The sequence below is a fragment of the Ovis canadensis genome, chromosome 1 (genome assembly GCF_042477335.2).
Source record: "Ovis canadensis isolate MfBH-ARS-UI-01 breed Bighorn chromosome 1, ARS-UI_OviCan_v2, whole genome shotgun sequence".
NCBI classification, from domain to species: Eukaryota; Metazoa; Chordata; class Mammalia; order Artiodactyla; family Bovidae; genus Ovis; species Ovis canadensis.
In genome coordinates, this window is record NC_091245.1 from 220,005,391 (window position 1) to 220,026,135 (window position 20,745).

At 44.8% G+C, this 20,745-nt stretch overlaps 1 protein-coding gene across 1 annotated transcript in view; it reads left to right on the top strand.

The window, feature by feature from the left end:
- Positions 1-2,063: 2,063 nt before the first annotated feature.
- Positions 2,064-20,745, top strand: part of SLC7A14 (solute carrier family 7 member 14) — a 53,652-nt gene continuing 34,970 nt past the window's right edge. Inside the window, exon 1 of the mRNA XM_069560405.1 lies at positions 2,064-2,454. Coding sequence (XP_069416506.1) covers positions 2,151-2,454 — 304 coding nt within the window. The 5' untranslated portion in view covers positions 2,064-2,150. The remainder of the gene's footprint in view (positions 2,455-20,745) is intronic.

Genomic DNA, 20,745 nt, shown 5'->3' on the forward strand with positions numbered 1-20,745 from the left:
TTTGCAATGACTTTAGAAGCAGACAAGTGTTACATCAAGTGCTAAGTAGTATTAATTAATAATATTGGTATATTACACCAGCTGGTACTTGCTGTAAATGTAAATGTTCTAAGCCTATCAGTATAGTACCTGGAATCAATGTTCTAGCTGTACTTTAAAAATTCTTCATAGAATTTTATAAAGCCTCTGACTTCCAAGTCTTCCCAGGTAACTCAGATGGTAAAGAATCAGCCAGCAAGGCAGGAGACCTGGGCTGAATCCCTGGGTCAGGAAGATCCCCTGGAGAAGGGAATGGCAACCCACTCCAGTATTCTTGCCTGGAGAATTCCATCGACAGAGAAGCCAGGCAGGCTACAGTCCATGGAGTCACAAAGAGTCGGACATGACTTAGTGACTGACTCTTTAACACTGACTTGCAAAGAAAGTCTCTGGAGAAGGAAATGGCAACCCACTCCAGTATTCTTGCCTATAAAATCCCATGGATGAAGGAGCCTGGTGGGCTACAGTCCATGGGGTCGCAAAAAGTCAGACACGTCCAAAGAAAGTAGCTTTATATAATCTTTGCATTTTCTGTAACAACTTGACAAAATTTTAGAACTCATCTATTACAACAATTCTCAAATCTATCAGACCAAGCATTCTTTTTTATAATAAACGTTTTGACACAGCCTTCTTTAATGTCCTAAAGCAAAATTCATGAGTAACCTGCCTGTATATAACTTATTTCAGTATATAAACACTCAGGCAAGTACAAATATTGTCATAAGATGCTGGCACTGTATGAAAAATCACTGTCAACATGCCAGTTTCAAATGGCACCTTTGCGGGCTGTTATAGGTGTGCTGAATGGGCGATGCAGTACCATGGGTTGCACTGAAAGGGGGTCTTGGTTTTCCAAAATGGTGATGAACTCCTTTCAAGTTTCAAATGAAAGAATTTACAATCTTCCTTCAATATATTCTATAATTGCCTTCCTGGAAAAGCCAAGAGACTGGTCTACTAAAAACATCTAAAATAGTCTCTTGTGGTTATATGTTAAACAGGGATAGGTTTCAGTTCACATCATCATAACCAGATTCTTCACCTACAAGAATATCCAATGAGACCTCTGAAGATAGTATGATATCACCCAACACGTTTAGCATCTCTGGGCCCCACCCACCAAATGCCATGGGCACTGCCCCTACCCCAACCTCTGAGAGCAAAAAATTCCCAAAACTTTCCATTTCTTTAGAGAACAAAATTCCAAGACAATCCCATGGGGTGGCTCTGCCCCTCTTGAGATCTAACTTTACATCTTTATATTAAAAAATGAGGATTTGTGTCCCCAAAGAATATGCTTAAAAATCACAGACCAAACTTTAGCAGAGCCAGGTAAGAAGCACTTGTGGGTTGACAGAAAAGCACCTTCCACCTGCCAGGCATTGTCTTAAGATCTTTCTGTGTATGGGTATCCAACTCTTTGCAAACCCATGGACTGTAGCCTGCCAGGCATCTCTGTCCATGGAATTCTCCAGGCAAGAATACTTAAGTGGGTTGCCATTTCCTTCTCCAGGGGATCTTCCTGATCTAGGGATAAAACCTGGGTCTCCTGTATTACAGGCAGATTGTTTACCATCTGAGCTACCAGGGAAGCCCCTAAGATCTTTTTAGACAAACACTTATTTAATTCTCACATCAGCACAAGGCAGGAGGCTTGACCATCCCCACTGTACAGTTGAAACTGACATACAAAGACATGAGATAACTTACTGCAGGTCCTGTGGCCGAGCCCTAATCAGACCACCCTCTTCAGAAGGACCATGCAACACAGCGCAAACCACAGACTGTCATTTAGGACTGGGAGGGACACAAAGCGGGAAAAGCAACCCTCTGCGTTATGAATACACAGGACAGATCAGTTCCACCAGTTCCGTGCACCGACCTCTACCTATGTCTGCAAGTCGTGGTTTGTTCCCCGCTTGGTCTCACCTTCCTCTTTCTTGTGTGTTTCCTGCAGACACTCATGCCCAGGAGAAGGCTGCTGCAGGTCCCTCTGGACCTTTCCTGAAAGGGAAATCCCCATTCACTAGATGAGTTCCAGAAGCAGCCACTGAGGCTTCTGCAGCCCACCTCCGTCAGCTGACCTTCACCACTGCCTGTCTCTCAGGATGAGTGGCTTCCTCACCTCCCTCGACCCCCGGCGAGTGCAGTGGGGGGCCGCCTGGTATGCCATGCACTCTCGGATCCTGCGCACCAAACCGGTGGAGTCCATGCTGGAGGGAACTGGGGCCACAACGGCACACGGCACCAAGCTAGCCCAAGTGCTCACCACCATGGACCTCATCTCGCTCGGCGTCGGCAGCTGCGTGGGCACGGGGATGTACGTGGTGTCTGGGCTGGTGGCCAAGGAGATGGCAGGACCCGGTGTCATTGTGTCCTTCATCATTGCAGCCGTGGCGTCCATACTGTCAGGTAAGCCTCTCGATGAAGGCGAAGGCCGTGCTCCCCGGCCTGTTACCGTTCCTCCCACTCTTCTGGAGTATTCAGTAGTGAGAGGCGTGAAATGGTAGACCTTTTTGCTTTGACTAACAGGGAGTTCAGCACTAGGTTTGGCTCACTGGAGTAGCTTCCTTTTCCTTTGGTTTCTCCATCCAAATAATTACCCTGGTGCCTACCCACTGCCCAATGTCTCATTCCCTGTCATGTCCCAATGGCTCTATTTTTATTCTAAGTCTCCTTTCATGGGAAGGTAGGTCAGTTCCCTTTGTGTGAGTGTGTGAGTGGGGGGGGGGAGGGGCGGGGCGGGGACATAGCCAAGCTATAAATAATAAATAATGGATAGGCAGAGTAGCAAAATGACGCATCAGTAAACCTGATGTGATTGGGACTTGACGAGCCCCAAACTGGCATTGGGATCTCCAAGGAGGAGGAAACCAAGCTAGGAAACATAAAGCGTTGTGAGAACCACAAAGCACCACCTGCTGCAAGCGCGTCAACAGCTTGACATTCTGCAGTGGTAGCTCGGCACGCCTCTTCTCTCTCCTTGAGAAAAAATCATAAAGCTCATTTGTTTGTTTTTTTTTAAATAAGGCACCAGGGCTTACATACTGATAGTTTATGAAACAGCGCTATTTCTTTTTCCTCTTTCCTCCTCTTGAGTTGGGGTCCACAGTATTTTCCCAGAATGCCAGGGATGGGTCAATGGCAACCCTGAAAAAGAAGGGAAACATCTTGCTCTTGATGCTTATACTGCAAAAGCTCACGGTGGATTTGAGGGTGGAAAATCCCGTGGGTCAACTCGTGTCTTGGCAATGAATGCTGTGGCCTCTTCAAATGTTTCTGAAGCAGTAAAGGTGCTGACTTATACTGGGAGTTCTGTGTACTAATGCATACGACCACAAGGAGAGTTCCGCACTAATATCACACATCCAGGCTAAATAGTCTTCATCTTTATGGGATGCACAGGCTTCCCGGGTGGCATGAGTGGTAAAGAACCCACCTGCCAATGCAGGAGAAGCAAGAGACGTCTTCCCTCTAGGTTGGGAAGGTTCCCTTGGAGTAGGAAATGGCAACCCACTCCAGCAATCTCACCTGGAAAATTCCATGGACAGAGGAGCCTGATGGGCTACAGTCCGTGGGGTCACAAACAGTCAGACACAACTGAGCATACATCCACACATGCACACACATGGGATGCACAGACCAGGGACATGCAACCACAAAGCACACTGCTTTACGTCTGTCATCTTTTTAATGTGATGAGAAAAATAATTCCAGACTGATGTGAAATATTTATCTCCTGCCATGGCTTATATCCCTGTTGGTTTTACCACTATCTTTTCCTTAAGTCATTCTCTAATATGCCTGAATACCCTAATAACTGAGATTCCTGCAGAAAAGAGGATTTTTTTCCTTATAGATGGAAATAAATTTTATTCACATGAATGAATCCTGTGGATGCTTGAAATTCTATTAACCTGATTGCAATCATTTTCAAACTTGTTTGGCAAAGAAATTATTTGGGGGAAGATGCCAGATTCTTACTCACCATAAATTTATAAATCTAAAAATGTCAGCATACAGAACAGAATAGCAATGGTAAGACAAAAGGCAGGCATGTAACCACATGTCCTACAGAAGGCATAGGGCAGATGGCTAAGGTCCCGCCTGGTCAATGCAGACCACTTGCTCTCTGCTCAGTCGCTCAGTTGTGTCCAACTCTTTGTGGCCCTATGGACTCTAACCCTCCAGCTCTACTGTCCATGGATTTTTCAGGCAAGAATGCTGGAGTGAGTTGCCACTTCCTCCTCCAAGGGATCTTCCCAACCTAGGGATCAAACCCGCATCTCCTGCATTGGCAGGTAGATTCTTTACCTGCTGAGCCATCGGGTAAGCCCCACAGTCTCCTCTGTGTTCCCCACAGTCTCCTTTATGTCTCATTCTTTTGTGCCCCAGTCCCCCAAACCCACAATAGTTCCCACAGGTGAATCCCCACAGCTTATCCTTCATGGTGCTAGCTTACCCTTCATGGTGCTAGCTTACATTTAGAAATCAGAACCAGGCCCAGTCACATTCTGGGAGCCTCTCCCCCTCTAACCGTGCTCGTGTGTAACCTAGACAGGGGCTCTGGAGGGAGTATGGACACCACAGAAATCGGCAAACACTACAAATCAGCATTTGTTTGTTTGTTGTTTTCAGAGAGTGCGTTGTTATACATTAACCGGCACATCACTGGCCTAGCTTCTCCGAAGGCCCCAGTACTATCCAGTAACTCTACCAGGCACCAAAAGAAAGTCCTGCTTCTCCCCCATTATGGACACTGCTCTCTGCACCTGGTCTCAGCCATAATACTGCTCTACCCTTTGTAACAGACACCTCCTCACTGAAGCCAACCAGAACCTTCCCTGAGCTCCCAGCCAGGGCCAGGATCAAAATAACTGTGGCAAAGTTGGCAGTTTTATATTAGGTTTCTTCATCCAGGCCTCTCACTCGGTGTTCCTCGGTCACTAAGCCAAGGAAAGCCCCCTCCACCATGTTCCTCCCACTCCCACATCGTGACCTCCCACATCCAGTGCCTCCCGCTGGATTCAGTTACCCACCGCTCCTCCACATCACAGAGGTCAAGCTCCTGTCCACCCTCAGGCTTTTTAATACGTGGTCCTTTTCTACTCTGGCCTTAAACAGAACGGTTTTAATTTGCATTTCCCTAATTATGAATATTTGAACATCTTTTTTTACTTATTTGCCATGCATATATATACTCTTTGGTAAAGTATTTGTTCAAATCTTTTTCCCATTATTTAATCGGAGTCTTCAGGGTTTTTTTTAATCAACTTATAAAACTCCTTTATATAGTTTGTATACAAGCCCTTTATTAGATGTGTGGTTTTACAAACATTTTCTCTCAGCTTGTGGCTCATTTTTAAATTTTCTTTTGATTTTGTTTTCTTTTTTAAAATACTGAAGGCCAGTCTCTACCCCCTAGAGATTCTAATCCAATTCAGCTGGATGGGGTACAACCCAGGGATTGATAGCTTTTTTTTTTTTAATTCCCTGGGGAATTCTAATGTGCAGCCCAGGTTAAGAACTACTCCATTATAGGAATCAGGACCTACCTATGGAATAGCCATGACCTACAAGAAGAGGGAACATATGCTAAGATAGAAACTATTTGGCCAGCAGATTCTTAAGAGATTTTTGCCCTTGTGGCATCATCCTCCATGCCATGCAAACCAGTTTACGATACAGAACAAATCAGACTAAGAGAGGGAACCACTTTCTCTATAATTGGACAAGATTCAAAGCTACAATAATTTCCCAGGCTCCTCCTACCATTCCTGCCCCAACACCACAGCTGCCCACAGCCTATCACAGGTAGAGGAAATTTATCAGAGGAAGCAGCTTGTGCTGTAACCTTTACCCTTCATCCAAAAGGTCTTATCTACTCTCGAATAGCTCAGCAGCGCACATCCAGACCCCATGCCCGTGCCAAACCTTAGAAATCCTTTGTGTATACCAGATTGTATAAACCAGATAGGGGAAGTAGTTTTCTCTCTGGTCACCACTGACAGATTTATGAAGAGATGAGGGATGAAAGCAAGATAGTTTTCAGAGTTTCTCTAGTTCAGCTGGCTTGGGATGAAACACAAAGCAAGGTCTCCATGCCAGCGACACCTGGCCATTCAATGCAACCTGCCCCAAGAGGCTCCTGTGGACGTGAGTGGGGAAATCAAACTTGTTTATTTCCAGCCCTTTTAATATTAATAAAACTGAACCTCAAACAGAGTATAGGTCTGAATGACCCCTAAGATCATGCACTGTCTACGATAACTCTTTGAGCCCACTTCTCAGGGGATTTTGTAAGGATAAATGACAGTAAACATTCACAACATAAGTCCCCTGGCTGGTACACAATACTGATAATTTTTATCTGCTCATGAAAAACAGTAGCAAAAATCTAATAAGATACAGTTTTGGAAAGCTGTGTTGGGTACCCACTATATGCCAGTCTTAAGGCAATACCAGAAATGAATAAGAAATTGTCTCTACCCTAAAGGACCAATCACTTTTTAGGTTTATCTCCACTGTTGGAGATGAACACTAAACCTGATAAGTAATTACAGCAATAATAGCACTGATAATAACAGTAGCAGCAGAAGCAGCTGATTTGAGCACTTCCTGTATACCAAAAGAGTTCTAAGTGATTTACACTTTATTTCACTCAGTCTTCACAACAACCCTATGTGGTAAGTGGTGTTATTGTCCTCATATTACAGATGAGAAAAAAGGAGGCTTCTGAAAAGTTTGGCAGTTGGTTTAAGGTTCTTGCTTAAGAGGTGACAGGACAGGGAGGGCATGAGCAGTCTGCCTCCAGTGACCACTTGGCACCCTCAGTTTATGGTTCAGCACTAGGGGTGATCATTTTGTGTTAACCATGTGAAAGATTCTCCCTCGCTCTTTCACATCTTCTCATCCATCATCAGGTGAGCCCTGGTAACTGAATCCCTGGGGAGGTGGTAAGGGGAGCAGAACTGTTTCCCACAGACGAGGCTCCCAGTCTCCTCCCTGCACCGGTTCTGCAGATCCTCACAGTTTAAGCTGGGCCTCCTCTTTCCAGTGTTCATCTCCGGTTGATTTTCATGGCCAAAGAGATCTCCAAAGACTTAGGGTCTATCTAGGTAGTCTGGTGTGCTTCCCCTCCTCAAACTGAAGCAGAGGTGAGAGGTGACCACCAGAAGGGTTGGCCCTTCTGCAACCTGTTTTCAATTATCTAGATCGCTCATTCATTACACAAACTTGCCTTTATTAGTTCCTCCAAACATATCTGAGAAGTGCTCTTAATCACTAGGGGGAGTGGGAGAGGCAGAAACATTGAGAGAGTAGAAATGCAAAGATGAACAAACATATGCGGGGCAGCCTTCAAGCTTCTTGAAGACTAGCTCTCCAACATACTGTCCAAATACACAGCTTTAAGTTGGAAATCTTAATAATAATAGCGGCTGCCCCTGATGTTTGTAAAGTCTCTAAGACATCAGTTAGTAAACACTTGATAAATGTTAGCCACTACTATTATTACTGTTGTTATTATTATTATTAAGTGAATACCGTGCCCTAGGCACCATGCGTATACTACCTCATTTAATCCTCTCAGCCTCCCTGCTAGGTGATAGTACTGTTCCTGTTGTATAGCTCACCATAATAGCTAAACCACTGGGCATTAAGAATATGCCTGGCACCAGCTGAACACCAGCTGCACAATCCTCCCAACAAATCCTACAAAATAAGTACCACTGTCAGATTCACCTTGCAGATGACAAAACTGAGGCTCAGGGAGGTTGGGTGACTTGTCCAGGACAACAAAGTAGTCAGAGGCAAAAAAAGGCAAGTCTAAATTTGATTCTGCCTTCTCCAGAGGCTATTACCCCCGTGTTGCTTCATGCAGACACACACCCCCAAAATTTAAAAACTCACCAGAGAAAACTGAGCAAATCAAGGAAACCCTCATTCTTTTTTTTTAACTAAAGCTTCATTCTTATTGGGGTTTTAAAAGAGCCTCTAGCTCACTCTGTTCTATTGATTAAATGAGTACTTTTCTAGATCAAAACTTCTGTAACCTGGGTCATGAAAGTGACTTCAAAGTGCAGTGCCTTTCCGTCACCTGTCAGCAGTGAGAAGGGTACTGTGAAGTGCAGGCAGCTCTTCCACGGGGGGCTGGATTGACAGCCCTGTAGGAAGGCTGTCAGTCACCAGTTCAGGAAAGGTGAGCACAATCTAATAGAAATATGCACGTTTCTCAGATCACTTAATGTGAAAATGAGCTTCCTCCAGCAAACCCAGGAGAGACTGGGCTTCTTTTACATCTTCTCCAGCACTGGCTGGGGTGGACAGGGCATACTGAGAGCACCCAGCGTGGCTATGGGAGGGACTGGCCGCCAGCTCTGGGCTTGGCAACGCAGAGATGTTGCAGAAGACAGGAAAGAACTCCGAGACAAGGGGCTTGGCATGGGTGCGAAGAAACAAGACAGGCACACATGAAATAGTCGTGGGCACTGCCGGAGACAAAGGGCCTGGGACACCCGGGATCTGGTCCAGCCCTGCCCCCCAGCAGCTTGGGACCCTGGAATAAGTCATTTACATCTTGTGCCCTCAGTTTCCTCCTCTGCAAAATGAAGAGTTTAGATTAAAAGTGAAAGTGTTAGTTGCTTCAGTCATGTCCAACTCTTTGCGACCCCATGGATTGTATCCCACCAGGCTCCTCTGTCCATGGAATTTGCGAGGCAAGAATACTACAGTGGGTTGCCTTTCCTTTCTCCAGGGGATGTTCTGGACCCAGGGATCAAACCTGGGCCTCCTGCATTGCAGGCGGATTCTTTACCATCTGAGCTACCAGGGAAGCTTGCCCATATGAGTTAGGGTGAAAAAGAGAACCCAGGGAGGGGAAAGATTTGTGAAAAAAAAAAAGGTCCGGTGCCTCAATTCCCCCCACACACCCCATCACCACATAGCATGGGAGTGATCAGTCCCAGAGCTGACATACCTCACTTCAAGCCCTGCTCAGCCATTTACTACTTGTGAGACTTAAAAAATGCACTTAACCTAGGGCTCCCCAAGCAGGGGATGTGCCAGGGTATTGTTCCCTTAGCCCTCAGGGCCACAGGAGGTGGCCAGGCTTGTCACTTGTACCTATGAACAGCCTCGACCCTTTACACAGGACCTCCTGACCACATTCATACAAGTGTCATTGTCTAGGTGTATTCTGCAAGTGGAAAAGATCAGGGAGTCCTGAGAACCTAGCTAGATCTTGACCTCAATTTCTATAAATGGAATAAGGACAGCCTCAGCACCGTTACGACCTTGTGAGATTCAGATCACGTATGGAAAGCGCTAAGCAGAGCTGGTACACGTAGTCAGTGTTTAGTAATGTTTGCTATTATTTTTATGACTATCACTACTGCTGACCAGGTCTCCAACCTAACAAGGCTAGGCTTGTTCCTGGTGCAAATGAGCCATCTGTGGTTCAGATTCGGAAGTCCCTCCACGCACACGTAGCAGAAGACTCAGACCCACCTCCTACCCACCCTTTCTCCAGATAAACAGTGGGCAAAGAGCTTGCTTTTACTTCTGAAGGTATTTGCCCAAGAGGAACTCTATCTCTACGGGGACAGTCCCTTCAAACAAGCTGTGCTTCAAAACATACAAGAAGACTGTTCCTCAGAAGACAAGTAAATAAATATACAGAAAAATTCCAAACTGTAGTAAATGCTCCATGTAAATTAAACAGGGTACCATGACGAAGTATTCTCTCTCTCGGAACAAAAGATATTTAAGCAGCCTCCTTTCTGTGCAGTGAAATAGGGGCTAGAGATGAGTCAGGCACAACAACCAAGGATAACCACCTGATGCAGGAGTGCACATGGAAACCGTGAAGAACAGTTGTGCCAGGCACCAGCTCTCGCCCTTGGAGGCCTGATAAAGGCAGACACTGTGACCGACCACACCAGCTCACGGACTGCTCGTGCCAGCCACCTGCTCTAAACATCCGGTCCCACTCAGTGTCCCTCCTCATGCTGCCAGGTCACAAAGGTGGGGTTAAGGGGCAGGGCCACCCAAGTGAATCAGGGAGGGCCCTGCACACTCCCCAAGCCCTGGCAAAGAGGTAAGGTCACCAAAGCAGAGGGGTATGAAGAGAAAAGAACTAAGGGCAGGAGTTTGTTAAGTGGCCACAGTCAGATGGAGACGGAGAAACAGGAAGCAACAGTGGAGAAAGAAAAATGTAGGCAGAGGAGTAGGAATGAAACTGAAGGAAGAACAGATTCTTACACAAGGAAGTGAAGAATGTGTAAGTGCTGACATTTCAAGACGCAGGGACACTGACGAATGGCCTTTCCAGTGGACTGTCTACCTCCTGTATCCAGGAGCTGGCCGCTTCTGGGGTACAGCATAGACAAACACTGTAAGACAAAGGGTAGAGGTAGCATGAAAAAGAGAGAACAGCAAGCAATAAAGTGAACCTTTGATTTGACAACCCATGGAATGCATTCATCCTGGACACAGCCTGGGCCTGTGCTTTATTGCGTGTCCATGGGTGACTATATGTGTGTGAAAAGCAAGCATCACACATGTTTCATGCTCTGCTTCACCACTGACATAGACTTTAGTTCAGTTCAGTCGCTCAATTGTGTCTGACTCTTTGCGACCCCACGGACCGCAGCACGCCAGGAGTTTACTCAAACTCATGTCCATTGAGTCAGTGATGCCATCCAGCCATCTCATCCTCTGTCGTCCCTTTCTCCTCCTGCCTTCAATCTTTCCCAGCATCAGAGTCTTTTCAAATGAATCAGTTCTTTACATTAGGTGGCCAAAGTATTGGAGTTTCAGCTTCAACATCAGTCCTTCCAATGAACACTCAGGACTGATCTCCTTTAGGATGGACTGGTTGGATCTTCTTGCAGTCCAAGGGACTCTCAAGAGTCTTCTCCAACACCACCGTTCAAAAGCATCAATTCTTTGGTGCTCAGCTTTCTTTATAGTAGAACTCTCACATCCACACATGACTACTAGATATAGGCTTGGGTCCCAAAATTCCATGCAAAGTAGTTGAAAATATAGAAATCTATGTATACATTTACATAATTATGTATGTATACACGTGCACACATAAATATATCTTTATATCCTATCAGTGCTTTAGGAATTTCCTATTCTGGAATAAATTCAATAATAGTCCTTGGCAACCTACTGTATAGTACAGGGAACACTACTCAAATGTTCTATGCCAGCCTGGCTGGAAGGGAGGGGGTTTGGAGGAGAATGGATACTTGTATATGTACGGCTGAATCCCTTCACTGTTCACTTGAAACTACCACAACATTGTTAATTGGCTCTACCCCAATACAAAATAAAAAGTTAAAAAAAAATAATAGTCCTTTGCTATTTATCTTTTTTTAATCAGAAAATAATTGCCTTACAATGTTGTGTTAGTTTCTGCCATACAACAATGTGAATCAGCCTTATGTAAGCATATATCCCCTGCCTCTTGAACCTGCCTCCCACTCCTTGGCTATTTATCTTGAGATTTTGTTTATAAATACCCCAGTTTATAATTTCTTAGACTTTTTAAGGAAAATAAACAATGCAATAAGTTTCTCTTATATGTAAAACATGGATACAAATGCCTGCTCCTTCACAAACACTTCTAAGTGTGTTTTAATTATGAGAGGACTTGACACGATACATCAGGCCAAAAGCACTCCACGTTCCCCTTGGAGGGAATGCCTCTGTCAAGAAGCCACCGACATATGCAAGGGATTCACTGCTCCAGTCACTGGAGCGGTCTTACAGAAGCGTCAGCTAAAATCCCACCACTGCTACTGCATTCAGTAGGGGCTGTCTAGTTGGAAAAAAACCCATCAGGACCACTTAGATGAGAATCTGGCAAGAGCAGTAACCCCTGGATCCTGGTCAGCTGTGCCCAGTACTGTTTAACACACACACTATCCTTCCTACCTCATGGACCAGTAGGCAGCAACACTCACTCCTAAAATACAAACTTCAGACTTATGCCCTACGGAAGACCAAACTCTTCTAGAGTTTGTGAGCTAGAGAGCAGAAACAGGGCCAGAGAGGAAGGGAGGTGAAAGTGGTAGGCGTTCATATCCTGGGAGGGAGGACAATTAGAGAAGCAGGAGCTACCACTGGGTCCCTACACCCAGAAAGTTCTCTCTAACTGCCTCCCAAATCCTGAGCCTCTCTCTGGCTCTACTCTGCCCTCCCTGCATGTGGCCACTTTGGAAAAAAGTCAAGATGGCACCTGTCTCTTAAGGGGGTTTCTCTGGGAATATCCTCCACTGAGAGAAGGCCCAGGCCCGCAAAAAACTCTCTGGGTCTCACCCTCCCAGGCATCTGCCGAGAACACAGCCTGTGCCAGCAGAACCCGGTCCTACCTGCTCATCAAGTGGGCTGAGGAGGCCACACAAGTGCTCAAGTGTGTTCTCTTAGCACTCACTTTTGATCCTGCCCATTAAGTTCTCAGGACAAAGGGGTAGCGGTCTGGTCCCCTCACTTCTTAGAGCTGCCCTCTGTCGGTGCCACATTCCTGTGCTTCAGGAATAGGGGCATTGCCCAATTTTGGAGAGAAATGAGCTGGAAAATCTTCGACAAGCTGTTATTTCCATGCCTGCTCTCCTTGCCTTTCTGCACAAAGCCATTTTGGTCCAGTCATCAGAGTCATCTGGACGAGGGGCAGCGCGACCCCATGGACTGCAGCCTACCAGGCTCCTCCGTCCATGGGATTTTCCAGGCAAGAGTACTGGAGTGGGTTGCCATTGCCTTCTCCACATAAAGAAAGGCTGAACAAGAAAATGGGAACTCTCTTTTCATCTTCACAATTTCTAACTGGATTTGTGGAACAGAACAGTTATCCCTATAATAAAGATTAAGAATCCAGAAAGAAATTTTTCCAGGTTCAGATTTAGAAGTGAACCAAGCACACACAGGGCTTGATCTGAATGCTCGATTGCTTCTGATATCTCTGCCAATGCTGACTCTATAACACCATCAGCCAACACTACTTGCTTCTAATCTCTTTTATTCCACCTACGAGGCCAAGGCTCCCACGTAAACACTCCAGAAGCTACTTCTAAGTAAAGTTCTCAGATTCCTCTTCCTCAACTATAATTACAGCCATAGATGCCGCTGGAGGGGTGCCTGCTAAACGCCAAGACCCATGACAGCTTGCCTGGTAGGCATCACCATTGCCATTTTCCAGATGGAGAAACTAAGGCTCAGTGAATTGGGTGACTTACTCAAGGCCACAGTTGGCAAAACTTCTAGTGGCCACTTATCAAGCACTTACAGTGTGCTAGATGCTAGGCAATGTGATCTGTGTGCATTATCTTATTTAACTGTCATGAGTACACTCTGTCTCCCTCCAGAGGCTGTGTGACTCCTATGACACCTCGCAGCTTCTCCTAAAGCCAGGAGGGGCTGTTGATGGAGACTCTAGCCTTACCTCACAGCTCACCTGAGCATCTGATGGGTAACTGCATACAATGGGCCTAACAGAGGTAGATGCCCCCAAACATGTCTTTCCCTTTTGTAACATCTTTTGCCCTCTGAGGCTGCCTTTGATGTTTACCCAAGGACACCAACATGAAATTGTTAGGAGCAGAAAAAAGGGCGGTTTGAGACCACCTGCCACCTTAGCAATGAAGAGGGATCAATCTGGGCCAGAAGACAGACTCAGAAACAACTAACCCCGTGGATTCTTTAGTTGAAAGCAGCCGCATGATCATCATTATTATTACCATCCTCATACCTTGATAAGCTATTAAAAATTAACCAATGTACATTAATGATGATATTAACAACAGCATGACTAGACTGTATAATTCATCATATTATGGAATAATATTACTGGAATTCATCATATTATGAAAACCGTACCTCTAATAACCTTTAAAATATTTTCAAAGGGGAGATCAAGGCAAGAGAGTAAACAGTCCGATCACATTTAATCAGCAAATTATTAAACTTCCTTGACCTATTTCGGTGGTCACTTCTCTGACCTTGAGGTCAGCTTCCTTCCTTCCTGTCTGTATGTTGATATGCTGGTGCTGTGGGCTGGGAACTTTCCAGTTCTGTTTCCTCCCAACGGTAATTGGAGTCCTATCAGTGTCAGTGAGTGAGAGTGTCGCACCCCCCTGATTGAAGATGCTGCCCATCCCCTAAACACAAGCTCTCACTGTCCACCTGAGGCCCACTTTGGCAGAAAAATTACAAGTCTCTTCTCAGATGCAAAGAAACAGGAGTTCCAAGACAAATTATTTTTCTTCCAGACACATTTGTAAAAATTGGCCCAAGCTTCACTGACAAGTGATGAAGTAACCAAGGTTACTCAGGTAGAAGAGACAGTTGAGGTGAGAAGGAGAGAGTGCCTGATGGATTACTCCCTGAAAAAGAAACCCCACAGTTTCTTGGTTGATGAAGAGCATAGGAACAGGACACTGGGGCAGGGTCGTAGGGGTTCACCACACTTGACAGGGGGCTGAATAGATGTTTCTTAGATCCCAACAATATGCTTCTCAAGGGGGACAAAATGATGGGGATACTTCAGCACCACCTCCTGAAATTCAGTGCTGCCGAGAAAACAAATGTTTCCCAGAGAATTCACACATTATTTCTCTCTAGGGCCCTGTGACTTCTTGTTGTATCCCACTCCAAAGCCACATGTAAGCAGTACTAGCAACCATAGCAACACAGAAAGTCCCCTACATACGAGTAAATTCCACTCCAAGAGCCTGCAAGTCCAATTCATTCGAAAATCCAACAGAGTTAGCCTAGGTACTTAACACATTCGGCTATACAGTCCTGTACTGTAATAAGTTTATAATACTTTTCACACAAATAATACATTAAAAAAAACACAAAAAAATAAAGAAAACATTTTTAATCTTACAGTACAGTACCTTGAAAAGTACAGTAGTACCAGCTACATCACTGCTGCTTTTATGCTGTTTCTAGACATCCTGGGCTTGAAATAAAGACACTGCGCTACTGTACTCTACACAGCAATGTACAGTAAAGTACACAAAAGCACAGCCACTTGTAGAGGGTTCATGCATGTGACAACGTACGCTGGACACAGGCACTGACTTATGCGATTGGACATGTGAATGCATGTTTACATCTTTGAAAGTTTGCAACCTGAAGGTTCATATGTAGGGGGCTCACTGTATATATAACAGCTATAGCCTTGCTGTGAATTTATAAATGGAACAGAGACGTTTTAAGAAGACTAAGAAAATGAGAAGGAAGTGGATAACAATCATCTCAGCAAAATGCCATCTTTGGTGAGGGTGTCCTTAAAGACATGTTTGGGTCTAAGTGGTGAGTTGCTCTGGTGTCGCCCAACAGCTGATTCCTCCCTGAGTCTGGAAGACAGGATAAGTGGCACTCAGGAGGACTGCTGACAGATAAAACATGTTCAAAACAACCAGCCAGGCTGAGTATCTGCAACCTGTAGCCAGTTACCCCAGGCAAACGCTCTGATCAATACGCAGGCCAAGACTGATCCCAGAGACCTGAATGAAACTGCAGCGCTGGTTAACTGTTTCTGTGAACACTTCTCTCCACTGCTTCTCATACGTCCTGATGCCCTCTTTCCTTATGGGTAGTCCTTCCGGCTCTCTGAAGACCTCACTTCAGAACTCAATGTTGCATCTCTTTAAATCAGCCCATGTATTCCCCCAGCCCCTGCAACTAATATCTCCTTTCTTGTTTCCTTAAACTTGTTGCTCTTCTGGTCTGTCTTCTCCACTAGACTGTCAGACCCACAAAAAGAGGAACTATATTCTTCCTATTCCCCTTTAAGCTCCTAAAATCTCCCATAGATGCATCAAGATGGTGCCGTATAAATATTTCAGATGATGAAAGAATGGATTGGAAAGTGCCTAGAACTGGGTATCCAGGGACTTCCGTTTGGATCCCAGCTCTGTCGTTAACTGAATACTCAGCTTCAGCCTATGGGTCCATGGAGTATACTCAGAGGCTTTGGGGAGGCGTGGGATGAGGGAGTTCCTGGGCAGGCATCCCACTCCCTCCTCAGACAGAGCCACCCAGCTTTCACTTACTTATGAATTAGGCTCTCAGATAAGACTTTGTGTGCAGAGTGGGTTTTACAACCAAGACAAAGCTTTACAACTATAATGGTACAGCCCTTTTCTGCTAGATCCCCCCAACCTAATAACAAGGTTCTTTCCCTCAACACTTGGTCCCAGCCCCCCTCTGCAGACTCATCACCCTCAGTCCCCAGCGTTGCCCATAGATCGTCCAAGCTGTGCCCTTTTATCTGCCTGAGACCATCCTTTCCCATTTTCTCCTGCCTGGGAAAGCCCAGTTCACCCTTCAAGATGCAGTTCAAAAGCCTCCTCACTTTGTCTCCACTTCCCCAGCCACCAAAGGACCATGCTCCCCAAGAACCACACTCCCCCCACTGGGCTCCCAGAGCACCTCATGTATACTCTATAGCATTAAACACCAGCTGTGGGGAATCATCTGTTTATTAAACCCTTTCCCAACTAGAATATAGACACTTCAAGGTCAGGAGAGCTGCCTTACTTACCGTTTAAGTCTCTGATATGATATCACCACAGCACCTGATTTAGTAGGCACAAAAGGAAGGAAATTAGGAAGTCTGAAGTTATTCAGGAAATTAGTAAGTTCACTGATAAGTAGGTTAGTGAATTAATCAATAAGTTCAACTACACGGTAATGGGAAAACCTCTGTTTATCTGAGTAGAGTAATTGGCATTCAAGTGTAAATAATCTCTAGATTTAATCTTTCTAAGAGCAAGTACACTTTTAAAAAGGACTTATTTGTCTGATGGCTCTCTTTGGTGGAAGGAAGAGGGAAACATTTCTTGAGTGGAGAAAGTGTTCTCTAACTTTTACCTACTCTCAGTTGGATCTCTCTCCTTTACACCCTCCTAGGGTGGAGAATCTTTGCCTCCTGGTTCTATGCCTCCTGGAACTAGAGAACCAGCGCAGGTTTTAAGTGACAGGATGACATTATATGGGGAGGAGCATATAGTGATTGTCTTGGGTAGTGCTATCTTCAGCACAAGCTTAGAAAGTTCAATATTGTTTGTAGACTCTCTGGGAGCATCTAACTGAAGGTTGGTCTGTTACACCTATATATGTCATAGCAAAGCTCAAAAGAAATTCACATTGAAAGGAACCAAATTTTTCTGAACTTCAAATCACATATCACTTGAGGTATACACAAAGGGGTTGACAGTGAATGTTTCAAAGATGAAAGCTTCTGGTATCTTGTCCCAAGCCTCTTTTCAATGTGTAAGTCCTAATTTTCCCTAGGTTTCAGGCTGGTAGTTAGGCAATTTAACCAAAAATAGTTCTAGATATAGAAATAAATCAGAACACTAGGGATACTACAAAACAAGAACAGGAGGAGGGGCTTCCCAGGAGGCGTGGTGGTAAAGAATCTGCCTGCAATGCAGGAGACACAGGTTCGATCCCAGGGTCAGGACGTTCTCCTGGAGAAGGAAATGGCAACCCACTCCAGTATTCTTGCCTGGAACATCCCATAGACAGAGGAGCCTAGCGGGCTACAGTCCATGCAGTCGCAAAGAGTCAGACACAGCTAAGCAACTAAATGACAACAACGAATGTTTACAATATACTTAAAAGGCAGATAACCAAAAAGGGTATCAGAGTTGCAGGATGTGAGGAATAAATCACTCCTCTTCTCTTTAGTCCCACTGAAATGAAGCCACTGTATTGCTCAAGGACTCGCCTCTCTGAACAGCTCTGAAGGGAACACGTCCATCACATCTGTAGCACACACTCGATAGCCATCTGCACCCTGCCATTGCGCTGCATATTGATTTTCTGCAGCTACACGGTCATCCTTCTGGAATCAATATGCCTCTCCCTCTCCAGCCACTTGATGAATAGCCAAGGAATGCAAAGTCACTTTGATAACAGCATAAGGCAAATATGATTAGGAGGGTAACTCTGGGGCAATAAATTGTTGAAATGAGTTGCTAAATTGAGTAGAGATTATTTATAAACTTATCTCTCACTTAGAATAGTGAGTCTGCTTCTTGGTTCACCAAATCAATTTCAGGTGATAAATATTCTGCAATTCTGTTTCTACTATTCTGCAATGCAAGCTAGAGAGAATGTTACCTTCCTACGCACTAACTTTAAAAAGAATCACCTCTGTATGGAAGACAAAGGAAAGAAAAGTAATTTCTCATAAAATAATAGTTCAGCATATGGATGCTGGGGCATAACCACTGTGAATGCCGCTGCCACAAATGCACACTCACATACGTGTGCCATTTGGTGCTCAAAGACCATGAGCCAAGCTGCTGCTGATGGGGCTTTCCCAAATGACAACCAACTCCTGGTAAATTTCAAACAAAACAGATTACAGCTGTCCCTTAATTTACCCAATTGTTACCCCCCTGAATAATTCAGTGTATGTAAAACCATGTAAACAAAAAATGCTTTGTGCAATGAAGATAGATTTAAGCTCAGAAATTACAAACACGTTGTGTCTTACATGAATGTCCACGGGGACCTTTGGAATCAAGTAAGAGGACAACGCATCATCCTGTGGGATGGTCCCACACACTACAAAATGTCTAACAGCCCAGGCTTTTGCCCATTTAATTCCACGAGGGCCTACAATAATCATGTGAACCATAGACACCCTCACAGAATACCAAAACTCCCCCTAGGAGGCAGTACAACCTTGCAAGACTACTGGCTTGCAGTATTTCCTACAGGGCTTCCCCCATTAACACAAATGTTTAAGAGTTGATTCTAGGTCTAAAACCAAAGAAGGACAGTACTAGAAGGGAGCATGAAGCTCCTCTAACTGGCCCTCTAGTTTTACCCACATGAGATAAGTAACTTGCCTTTGAATACTCAGTGACCACCTAATCTAGGATAAAAAAAATTTTTTAATGGCATCCTTTTCCATGGTTTCTATTTCTTATTGAAATTAGAATAAGTGTCTAATTGAATGTGTCTCTTACACACGAGATAGTTGGTGAGGGTGGTGGGGAGGGAGTAGAATGATTGACAACATTTTCCAGTTTTTTTCCCAGGATACTGGAGTTGAAATCATTTACTCCTCATCACTGAGTTTCCCTGGATACACTCTATAAATGTGTGCTCAGTCATGTCTGACTCTGCGACCCTGTGGACTATAGCCCACCAGGCTCCTCTGTCCATGGAATTCTCCAGGCAAGAATACTAGAGTGGGTTTCCATGCCCTCCCCCAGGGGATCTTCCTGACCCAGGGATAGAATCCACATCTCTTGCATTGGCAGGTGGGTTCTTTACCACTGAGCCACCAGTGAAGCCCTCTAGCACCCACGAAAAGCTTGGATTCATGCATGCAAATAAATCAGAAGCTTTCAAAAATAAAATCCTTTACAACATGTTCAAAATGAGAATGTGTCCCAAAGAATGATTTCTGCGAGCAGAAACTATCCCACGTGATTAGTGGCTAACTGATTTCCCACTGTTCTCCCCAAACCCCAGTCATCAAGATCCAAGCATGTTTGGGGTAAATAAGTAACTAAGATTCCATATGCTCCTATACCATTCCCAGCACAGGGCCCATTCCTCTGACCCAAGAGAGCAAGGGATGGGCAGGTCCCTTCACAAGACCCAAGGAAGACTTGACTCTTTGCTAATCACCCTTGCCCAGTGACTTGAGTGTTTTCTTACTTAATTTGGCAGATCAAATATTAAGGAGAAAAATATTGGCTCTCCAAGTTAAATCTGCAATCAAATGGATGCCCATTTCAAAAGTGCCACTTGGAAAAATCCTGTTTATAAGCCTTGTACATTATCAGGTGGTGAAGAAGGATGAAGAAAAGAAGCTCACAGAGTATAAGAATTACTTGATAAAGTTGTGCATCCTGCGCTAAAGAGAATAAATCATTTACCTCCCAAATCCTTACACTGCACTTAAAGAGACATCTACTCAATGTGCAAGCTCAAGTCCCTTCAGAAGATGAGAACACATAAGTTATACCAGTTCCCCCAGCAACCAAGAAAATATTATCAGGCCCTCACACTCTATACTTTCCTCCTAGAGTTCCTCAGGCTTTCCTTCCGAGACCACTTCCTCTTAATTTTAGACTCACTCTAACAATTTAAACGTTAAGTGTTAGAAGCAGCAATTTAGAATAAGAGGAGGTCAGACCGCTCCAGGTAAGCCCCACAACAGTAACAAGAAGAAATGACTGACAGTCTGACCTCCAAGGAGATGGAAAACTATTTTACAAAGTGGAGGGAAGGGGGCTGACACAGAAACTCAAAATAATAACAGCTTAGGCCATTCAAGGTAGGGATGAACAGCTTCGCTGGCCTTGAGAGCATCTCCATAATACAGAACAATATAGTAACTAATGTGAAAGGAAATGATGCTTAATATATTTTGTAACAGAATTCCATATAACAATAGAATCCTACTGTTGAAAGAGTAGGAAGATTCTAAAGAGAGCATCCTGGCCTAATTCCTTTACCTTACAAGGAAGGAAACACGTAAAGCAGTGCACAGGTTCGAGGCAGAGTTGAGACAAGAGGGCAACCCAGCTGTCCAGGGCTCCTTCCATATGGAGGTGCCGACACTGAGGCCACCGAGGGAAAGGAAGAAAGGGCGCGTCACATGTAGTCACATTATGTCACTGCTTCTGACGTCTCTGCTTTTGCATCCGTGCA